The 11,113-nt window shown below is 43.6% G+C and overlaps 1 protein-coding gene across 1 annotated transcript in view; it reads left to right on the top strand.

Annotated features, from left to right (window-relative positions):
* Positions 1-789: 789 nt before the first annotated feature.
* The window catches only part of RTF1 (RTF1 homolog, Paf1/RNA polymerase II complex component), a 42,711-nt gene continuing 32,387 nt past the window's right edge, over positions 790-11,113 (top strand). The window contains exon 1 of the mRNA XM_070625030.1: positions 790-1,025. Within this exon, the coding sequence (XP_070481131.1) occupies positions 828-1,025 (198 nt within the window). The 5' untranslated portion in view covers positions 790-827. The remainder of the gene's footprint in view (positions 1,026-11,113) is intronic.

Raw genomic sequence — 11,113 nt, 5'->3', positions numbered from 1 at the left:
CCATTTCCACTGCTTCTTCCTTAGTTCAGGACGCCATTATCTCTTGGCAAAATGACACCAATAGCCTAAGTGGTCTCCCTGGACTTAGTCTCACTCCTTTCTAATCCGTTCGCTACACTGCGAATCTTTTAAATCTTTTAAATCTTTTTAAAACACAAATCTAATAATATCCTTAAAATCTTTCAATATTAAAGTTCAAATTTCATAATATAGCTCATGCTTTGAATGATGCGGCCAATGCGTCCCTCCGCAGACTTATCCTCACACACCACACCACCAGTACGGCCGTAATGAACTTTCAGTTTCCTGAACCCAACTTTTTCCGTTATCGCTGAGCCTTTGCCCACGCGGTTCTCTGCTCGGAACACCCTTCCCTCTACTCTTCTTTTGCGTAACTCAGATGCGTCTTCCAGGTCCCAGTTCAGTTGTCACTCGCACTGCTCAGGCAGGCACAGTTCATCTCCCAACGGGTGCTCTCGGCATGGTCCAGGCAACTTGTGTCTTCCAGGCGGGGGGCCCCTGACGTCGCCCTCGACACTCCATCAGTTTCAGACAGTTGAAAGTCTCCTCAGAGAAGACCCAGATGCTTGCGGCTCCAGTCCACGACAGGTAGGCAGCACACTGACCTCCGGCCCCGCAGCGCAGACACACCCAAGGTTTCCAAGGCCCCGCGCTGGGCAAAGGACCGCGGTCCGCTGTCCGGAACCCAGCCTGGTGCGAGGCCCCGCCTCCCACGCTGCGTCGGGGCGGGGCAGGGCGTGGCGCTGGGCTCCGGCGAACGGCGTGCGCCGAGCGGGAGGCGGGGCCAGGGGCGGAGCGGAGCGCGCATGCGCGGTCGCCTTTGTGTGGGTCGAGCGGTCGTGGTGGCGGCGGCAGTGGCGGTCCCACTGGCAGGCGGGCAAGAGGGGAGTCCGGGCGGCGTCCGGCGTGGGAGCCGGGGGACGACCATGGTAAAGAAGCGGAAAGGCCGCGTCGTGATCGACTCGGACACGGAGGACAGCGGCAGCGACGAGAACCTGGATCAGGTGAGGGCAGGCCGCGGAGGCGCGGGCTGGCGGAGCGGGAGGGCTGAGTCCGGGCCACGGGAGCAGAGAGCCGGCCGGGCCCGGGGCCTCCCAGCCCTAGAGCCCGGCCCACCTCGTGCCCTGGCCACCGCTGCCGCCTCCTTCCTGTCTTCCCCGTAGCTCCCGGGGCCCTCGGAGTCCGGCCAGGGCCTGGAGACGGAGCCCCCGAGGACTTGGCGCCTTGGGCGGGGAGGCGGGGCAGGGACCGGGATGGTGGGCCTCAGGCTCGGGGGACCGGAGGAGTCTGCGCTCTGCCGGGGCTAGATCGGGGCGGCGAGGTGTAGACCAGGCGATCTCGGCCCGGGGAGATAGGAAGTATCGCCCGCCAACCCGGGAGGCTGGGAGGTTTTGGAGGAGGTGCAAGGGTGAGTGTGGGGCGGTGGGGGTGGGGGGGCGGGTTGCTGAGAAGGTGCGGAGTCTGGAAGATGAAGTTTTGTAAACAAGGGATATGGACAGAAAGGAGGGACACTCGCACATGTTCCGGGGAACCTTCTCCGCCGTGCATAGCAGGGAAGACTTAGCCGTGGGCACGAATCTGTTTGGCAGCTAGGGTCGTTTGTGGTTGAGAAAGGTCCCCGTTGAGATGTCAGGTCGAAGAAAAGTCTTGGGAGGAGGAAAGAGAGCAGAGGTGGAGAAATATATAGGACAGCATAGAGGGACTGTGGCCGAGGCCTCTTTCATGCAGCATCCCAGAATTATTTTTTCCTTGAGGATTGTGCAGGAACCATTGAAAGTAACTTTTGGTCTCAGTGTGGTGGTGTTGCTTGAACTGTTTATATACTCCAGAAAATACTGTAGGGAGGAATCTGCCCTTTTTAAGCAGTGCTAGTGATACTAGGAGATAGAGTTTTCCCTCATGTTTTGTGAGCAAATGATATAAAGAATATGCAAGAAGTAGTAGCTTTGTAAGTTGAGTAGAGATAGTACTGAACTTGAAATCTAAAAATTTGAGTTTTAGGCTGGGCTGGGCTGTTGTCTAGCTCTGTATCTTTGGTTGTAACTGTAAAATCTAGATATAAGGTCAGCCTGTGCATCTAATTGGGGTATTGTAAGCATCAAGTATTTGTAAGAATTAACGTTGGTACAAGCACTTGCAAACTAAAGCTTTTGTATAAATGCCTTCTTGGGGGTTCTTTTTATTAAGCCAGAGGTCTCAGGACTAAAATATTAGGTGTGAAAGGGGAGGACTTTAAGAAGGAGGCACTGGAGAAATGTTGAAGAAAGGAGGGCTGTTTTGAAAATGGTTATGGAGGTGGGGCCTGTGGAGAACTATCAAAGGAATAGAAACTTTGTTTTGAGATAGGAATTGAAAGGTAAGTTGAAAATGTTCTCACTGAAATTTACAGAAATATATTCTTAACTGTAAAAGTTTGGTTAATAATCTTAGACTGGCGCTTAGGAGAATTAGAATCGTTTTTGGTTTTTTAAACTATTTTCTGATCTGGAAGTGTAGATATTTCCGATAATAACGTCAGCTGCCATTTACATAGTGCCAGCGGTGAACTAGTCACCTTAATTGAGTGCTTTATTTACATTGTCAAGTTTTCAAATGATGGTGAAGTTATCATTTTCCCCACTTTACATGTGAGGAAAATGGACGTTGAAGAAGTAACTTACCTAGATTCACACAACTTCTAAGTGGTAAAGTTGGAATTTGAACCCAAATCTGTGGGACCGCAGGACTATACTCTTTCCACTATACCAACGTAATCTGTTAGTCTTTTAATTTTTCATATTGCAAACTGAGAGTAATGTTTCATGGCCATTTTCAATGTTGCTAGAATTCATATTTGTAAAATATATTGAATAGAGGAAATTGGTACATCAATTAAAAAGATTTTTTAGGGGGCTTCTTTGGTAAAGCACTCTCAAGCCATCTGTTCTGATGATGAATGAACTAAGTTGCAACTTCTTCTGTCCTTAGTGGTTTTCCGCAGAATTCTAACAAATGAAGTGAGTTTGAGAGCTTCTATTTGTGGTAGAGAGATTTTACCTCATCCACCAAGAGCTTTTCCAAAGAAGAGAACTGGAAGGGATTGTAACTTTAAACCCAACTCTATCTTTTTTGTAAAAAGAAATTAGCATGAAATTTGTAAGTAATACCTAATACATTTTAACAGCAATTTCAGCTTCCTCCTCTTCAACCACTCATTGGCATTCTTTTATCAGATGGGAACCAGTTCAAAATTCCCTTTCCCTGCACATCCTAACAGAGGCACCAGTGCCTGTCTATTGCTCTGTTCTATCAGTTTGCACTGTGCCAGGCTCTCAGAGGAATGATCACAGAAAGAGATCACTGCTCACTAGAAATTTTCACTAGAGACCTTTAGGAGAAGTTCAAAGTCAGCCATATTTGGGGGTCTTTATGAATCTTCAGAACAAAATTAATGAATTCTGGGCCTTTTCTGACCAATATGCCTTGGGCTGCCGCTCCATCTAGTTCTGGGTCTTCATTGTGGGTATAACATCGTATTTGCTGTCTAGTATATGGTCTTTGTGGAAAAGAACAAACCATGACAAATCTCTCAGTGTCTAATGTGAGAGTGGAACACAGTTAGTAAGGAGGTCCTTTGTCCTTGGGTTTTCCAGATGGGAGTCTAAGCCATTATGTCAGAAACGTCTCCGACTTAGTCCTTACTGAAAGTGAGGCAGGTGAGCCTTCTACATGGGTTTTTCCTGGTGGTGGGAGGAGGACCACCTGTGTCAGAAGCTGCCTGGGTTGCTTATTTAAAATGTACTTTGCAGCGGCTCCCATCCCAGGCCTACTGAATCAGTCCTCAGGGGATAGAGCCCTCCACTCTGCGTTTTCACCAGGTACAGCAGAGGCACTTGCTTATGTTAATGATTGAGACCAGTGTCTGTATGCAAGTTAATCTTTTTAGTAAGACACTCTAAGTGGTTTGGGAGAGAAGTAGCTTTCTCTCTTGGCCATAGTGTGTGCATGTGTAACCGAAGGAACTTATCAGAGATGTTTAAGGCAGCAAAGCTGCTGGTTCTTCTAAATCTCTGAAGCTGTGTGAATTGTTGGGATGCTTTGCACTGAGGCCTATTTCTTTTTTTCCTTTCTTGAGGGGAAGAGGTATGTAATAACTGAATCAGAGTTTAAAATTTGTTTTAACTTTCAAAGGTTTTTAAAACTCAGACTTTGAGAATTTGAAGGATTTCTTTTAACATGGGACCTGATAGTGACCTTACTTTTTTATGTTGCCACACCCTTTCTTCAGCATTTTAAAATTGCAAATCATGAAGATACTTGCCTTTGGCACCTCTCGGAAAAAGACAACAGAATTTAGGCTTTTTAGCCTGTCATGCACCTCCCTGGAGATAATGTGTGTCACTCTTTATGGAATAATATTTGAGCAATGGGTCCTATGAAATGAAAAACACCCAAGATAATAAAGGAATCAGAGTTCTCTATTCAGATCAATACAACTCAGTATTTATAAAAACTTTACTTTGCCTTTCTCAAGAAAAAAAAATTGCGTGCATACTGAGATGCTTTATTTCATAATTTCCTTTTTTCTTTAAAATGGTGGATTATGTTGTCATGTCCTGTTTTTCTCTGCTCATTCTACTTGAAATAACAATAATTAAATTTGTCTTTGAAAGAATAGGCCCCCTAAGTATTTTCTAGGAATTATTTTTAGACATTATGTGTAAAAAATAGCATTGTTATAAAGTATCCTTTCATAAACCTTCTCCATAAAACTTGGGAAATTTAAAAATTGTGCTTCTCATCGTTGTCTTTACATTAGAGCAGAGTTTGAAATATAGGATGAATTCGTGTGAAGTGTCAGTGTTAACTTGTGAAGTTCTTAATTTGTGTCATAATGTTGCATCTAGCTTGATTTGCTAATTTCACTCGACTTGTCTTTAGACACAGTGCCCAGAAGATTGAGTCTCATGGGAGCATTAACAGAGAGACTTAGGAAAAATTCAAAACCCGTCTTTTGACACACAGGTTCTGTTGGTGTACTTATGCTCCCTTCCTAGACTGTATAAGGTCCCCAAGGGCAGAGATGGTTTATCTTTCAGCAAATGTGTTAGACAGTGTGGGGCACTAGGTCTATTGGGTGAACAAAATGGAAGCAGTTGCCACCTTCAAGTAGCTTAGAGGAGGGAGAGAGAGAGGGAAAAGCGGGGAGAGGGAGGGAGGGAGGGGCAGGCATTGCTCAGAGAATCATTTCCTTACAACTGCGCTAGAGGCTGTGAAGGAAGAGCAAGGATACTGTGAGAGTATGATCAGGGACCTTATACTAGCCTGACTGGAGTGACATTTAACCCAAGACCTGGAATATGTGTTAGGGAAAAGGAGATTAGGAGACTGAAGAGGACAGGGACGTGTTGAGTGTTCATGGTTGAGGGATCAGCAAGTACAAAAGCATTGAGGCAGGAAGGACCAAGCACCCCATGCAACTGAAAGAAGCACAGAGTGGCTGGGATATACCTAGTTGGAGAGAGTCGTACAGATGAAGCTGCAGCGTAGTCCCTGTATCCTTTGAGGATGGAAAAGCCAGTTTAGTGGATCACAACCAACCTTAAAAATGAAAACAGAATTGAATCGAATAGAAAACATCAAGTGTGTCAGACCTAGTAAAGAGAAGTTTCATGAAACTTCTGTTTCACATATATGCATGTGTGTGGATGCTGGCTCATGAGGTATAATTTATAATTTATATGGGCTGGGGTTAGAAAGAAAAAGTTTTAAAGCCACTGGCAAGGCCGTGTTGGCAGTGTTAAGGACCTTGGACTTTATTCTGAGCGTAATGAGAAACCATTAAAGGATTTTAGAATGAAAGAGGTGTTCAGATTTGTCTTTTAAAAAGCTTGCCCAGGCTGCTGTGGGGAGAGTAATCTGGAGAAGAGACTCCAGTTAGGTGGCAGATAGAGGAGCCCAGGTGAGAGGTGGTGGAGAGCATAAGTTCAGCTAGAATGGAAGCTCCAGGAGGCCAAGGCTGTTCGTTCCCCGTAGTATCCCTGTGCCTAGAACAGTGCTGGGCCTGCTGCAGGCACCTCATCAGTATCTGTTGACTGCATGTGGACTCAGACTGATATAGTAGTTATAGAGATGACAGAAAGATTCAATTGGACATTTTAGGATATGAAACTGAGAGGACTTAATGACTGATTAGATATTGGGGTGAGGAAGTGGAGGTTCTGGCATGAGATGAGGAACCTTGGAGGAAGATCAGGTTTAGAGGTGAAGAGCATGAGTTCAGTCTTGGATGTGTAGAGTTTAAAGTTGTCCATGTGGGACATCAAGTAGGTAGTTGAGAATAATGCCTGTCTGGCACAGAGTAGGCACTTAATACATCTTTGTTGAATAAGCAAATACTACTTGGCATATCCACAGTGGAAAGTTTTCTAACTTTGCTGGTTACAGTGGGATTACTTAGAGTTAAAGACACTCAATTAGGGGTTCTTGCTCCAGCCCTTCTACTCTAGTACCAATATCCCTTCTTTACCGGGTAGAAATGTGCGTTAGTTAGAGAGTACATTAGAGAGAGAGCTAAGTAAAAGCAAGTAACAACAGTAGAATATTTTTTTTTAACTTTTAGTACCTTTTATTTTGAATGGGTTGAAAACTGATTTTATTTTGTCAATTCTATGGCATTGTGGGCATTTATGTAATTCAGTATTTTATCTACAATTATAATTACTTTACTGGAACTTTGAAGAGAAAGTTACTACATTTAGTGCCAATCATGTTAAATGTGAAGGATTGTTATGCTGCCACTTTGGAATTATTACTTCAGAAGGGTTTTTGTGTGTGTGTTCATTGTTTTGATTTGTTTTCTTTTTTTTTAATTATAGAAATAGTACATGCTTGTTGAAATAGTTCCAACAAAATAGAAATACCTCCCTGACTCTGTTCCTTACCCAGTGTCCGCTAGTGGAATCATACTCCTCCACCAATGGGTTTGACATTAAAGAAAGAATAGGAATCAACATCTCAAATTTAAACCTCTGTGAATTGCTACTCTCTCCTCAGCCATCTCTCAAATCCTCCCACTTCCCTTTGTCCCTGTGGCTCCCAGACTTGTCCAGGCTTCCATCCACGGTGGTGATGCCACTGTGGATTCCTTCTGACTCCTGTCTACACTTCTACCCTGGCCCTTCTAGTCTGTTCCTCTGTCAGTCAGAGTGCTCTTTTAAAACCCTCAAGGGATGGTTCCTCCCCTGCTTGATACCAGTTGATGGCTCCCCACTGCCTTCAGATAAAATCCATGCTGCTGATCCTGCCGTATAAACCTCGGAATGAGCTGGTTTCTTTTTACTTCTAACCTACCTCATTCCGTTCTCCCGCTTGCCTGCTAAGCTCCAGTCACACTGGTTCTCTTTCAGTTCTTTGGCTATGTCGAGCTGTTGGCAGCTTCAGGGCCACTCCTATTCCGTCTGGAGACCTCTGTCCAGAAAACTGCACCCCTCTTTCTACCCTCCGGGGTTTCTAGTCTCAGTGTAAGTGCCATTGCCTCAGAGGGGCGGCCCCTGATCACCCTATTGCAGATAGGTTCTCATTCATTTGATTCACTTCCCTCTTAGCACGTATCGTTAGATATAACTGTTTCTTTACTTGTTTGTTGTCTGTCTTCCTCCCTTGATTTTAAATTCTGTGAGGTCAAGGACCGTGTATCTTTTCTTCGTGCTATTACCAAGGGCTTAGTACCTAATAGGTGCTGCTAGAAGGGTGACCATCTGTCTCGGTCTGCCTGGAACTGAGAATTCAGTCCAGAATTCAGGACTTTCGGTGCTAAAACCAGGATAATCCTCAGCAAACAGGGATGTTTGGTCACCCTAGCTGGTAGTAATTTCTTCCATTAGCTATATTTTTGGAATGAATAACTGAAAAAGAGCTCAGCATGCTAATTAGCTATAAAAACTCTGTGGTTTATCCATATAGGCTTTTATTCTCCTTTTCTGGGGTGCAGAATATGTATCCCACTTTCATGTGATCATGGGAAATCTGACTAAAGAGATGGCATTTAATTTCCTTTAAGTAAGTTAAGAGGGAGCTAAGTTGCTTTATTACAGGTTGATCCTGACATGACATCACAAAAAATACACTATTCGTGAATGACGGGTTAGGGGGATTAATCCTCAGGGTTATGAGTCTTCACATATTGATGGATTAAAGTTCTAATCTTAATCAGAATAATACTATTTTAATTAACATTACGTAGTACAATTAGACTCGCTTTATTTTAGGGTCTCAGTTTTGGCAGTCTAGTTTAAGGAAACTGCTCTAGAAACCAGATGTGGCGCCCTGCACAACCATTCCTGTAGTATGTTGGGCATTGGCATTACTCTAAGCAGATCTTTAGTTCAGCTTAAATTTGGTATCCATGCTGGTACCCCCACTGCCATTCTCCTAGAGGAATGCTGGGATAAGTAAGGGAAGGTTTTCACTGGATGAGATGAAATACAGGGATGATGGTGAGAGAGAACCACTGGATACATAGAAACATTGTCTCAACCAGTGTGGCGCAGTGAAGTAGGCTGGCAGAAGAGAGCTGTGGATGGACCCACCCCCTGTGCATGAGTCAGTTTTAGATTGGCTTTTTTGAGTACAGGTGTTGGATAAATCAACCCCTGCGGGTAGCAGATCTGACAGTCTCTTCATGTGTGCAGTGTTGGAAAGGCCTTTCCATGGCACGTCGGTCTATTCAGTTATACTTATGAGCCCTCAATAGAATAAATGGACTTAACTATAAAGAGCAGCCTTGCCATGAGTTCTCCCAGTAACCTCCTGTTCACTTCTCAACTTGTAGAAAGGGTATCTTTCAGTTAAGAAACTGTTAAGAAGGTCTTTGCTGTCTCCATACTATTGTTAGCATGGTATTAAATGTCATAGAAGAGGAGGAACTGTGCCAATCAGATGCAATTGTTTGTTGAGGAAGAAGAGCCATTTGTTAGGTTTTTAGTATAGAATGGAACCTCTTTTTGTGAACCTCGGAAGATCAGGAAAGAGATTACTTACCAGAAGTCTTCCTGAATTTTTTAGGTTTGCATTAAGGTAATGTGGGGAAAAAGATAATAGTAAAAGTCATACACAAATACCATATAACCCAGCAATCCCACTCCTCGCTATTTACCCAAGTGAGATAAAAACTTAGGTTTACACAAAAACCTGTACATGAACATATAATCTTCCCCAAATGGAAACAACCCAAATGTTTTTCAACTGGTAAATGGATAAGCAAAGTGTGGTACAGCCATACAATGAAATACTACTTAACAATAAAAAGGAACAAACTACTGACACGTGCCGCAACGTGGATGAATGTCAGATTCATTGTGCTAGGAAGCCAGACTCAGAAGGCTACATACTGTATGATTCCATTTATATGATGTTCTACAGTAGGCAGATCTGTAGGGACAGAAAACAGGTCTGTGCTTGCCAGAGGTTAGGGGAGGGAAATGAGGAGCATCAACTTCCTGAAAAGGCTAAAAATCGTAAGAACACTACTTTTTCATACCCAAATGGTAACTCCTATTGACTAAATGCAAATTACAGCAACAGTTGGGGGGATGGTGGAACTGTCCCCTATCTTGATTGTGGGAGTGGTTAAACTATGTACGTATTTGTCAGAATCACAGAACTGAACAGGAGAAAGGATAAAATGTACTGTATGTAAATTACACCCCAAGTTTCAGAAAGACTGTAGACACACAAATATTGCTGTAATTTGCGTTTGGTTAATAGGAGTTACCATTTTTGTATGAGAAAGTAGAGTGTTCTTATAATCTTCAGCCTTTTCAGGAAGTTGGTATGCTAGCGCTCTCTAATGAAAGGAGAAGAGTAACGTTTCATGACTGCTTATGTAGAGGAGAACGTCAGCTGTTAATCTGAGAAGGTCATTTTCTCAATCTGGCCAAGGAGGGTATACTCCTAAAATAGAAAGAGACTGGAAGAAGAAAACAGATACTTTGTAGCAGTCTATTATTTTAAAATCTATCTTGGCACTTGACCTATAGTTGTATAGCACCATTATCACCAAGGAATAATACTACTAGTATTTATTAGTTGTATTTTTCTCTTTTTTTGGCAGAAGGGAAAACCTTTTAGACAGTAAACTGTGACTGAATTAGGAGCTAGGATTCTCTCTGCCTTGGTTTGAATCCTGGCTCTGACATGTACTAGCTATGTTACCTTTTTTTTTTTTTTTTTTTTTTAAAGATTTTATTTTTTTTCCTTTTTCTCCCCAAAGCCCCCCGGTACATAGTTGTATATTCTTCGTTGTGGGTCCTTCTAGTTGTGGCATGTGGGACGCTGCCTCAGCGTGGTTTGATGAGCAGTGCCATGTCCGCGCCCAGGATTCGAACCAACGAAACACTGGGCCGCCTGCAGCGGAGCGCGCGAACTTAACCACTCGGCCACGGGGCCAGCCCCACTAGCTATGTTACCTTGAGTAAGTTACTTAACCTCTCCTGCTCCTTAGTTTGTCTTTACATGGAGATGATAATGATACTTACCTTAAGGTTGTTGTGAAGGTTAAATGGTAGATGCTTTGAAAAATATTTGGTATCTAGTAAGTACAATATAATTGTGAACTGGTATTGATATTAGCAGAGAGCAAGAACCAGGGTAAGTGACCTTTTGTTGCATTTTTGATTAACTGGACTGAGTTGGGGAGAAGTAACAGGAGAGGGAACCACATGAGAGAGCAAACCCTGGTTGTGGCCGTGACTCATTAAGTGGCACATCCCTCTCCCTGTGATCTCTCTTAAATCACCAGGACAAGACAGAGGTGGGGAATGGGAATACTGGGGTTGTCAAATTAGGATTCTCATGTAGTGGCCAGCACATTTACTGGTGGTTGTCAGACCCTGGATTAACCACTGGAAATATACTTTTTTTTTTCTGGTTGAAGCATGCAAAATAAAAAAATGACCTCAGAAACTTGTAGTTTGTCAGCTTATTCAGAACAGCCCCACAAATGTCAGTTTTACCGTGAGTTACAGTAAGAGGATGCTCAGAGTATTAGTTAACTATACTAGTCAGAAGTGAGCAAATTCCTTTTGTAGTCGTGGCTCTTATCATATCAGTT

The sequence above is a fragment of the Equus przewalskii genome, chromosome 1 (genome assembly GCF_037783145.1).
Source record: "Equus przewalskii isolate Varuska chromosome 1, EquPr2, whole genome shotgun sequence".
NCBI classification, from domain to species: Eukaryota; Metazoa; Chordata; class Mammalia; order Perissodactyla; family Equidae; genus Equus; species Equus przewalskii.
The sequence above is the reverse complement of the archived record's forward strand: the minus strand, read 5'-3'. Positions and strand labels throughout refer to the sequence as shown.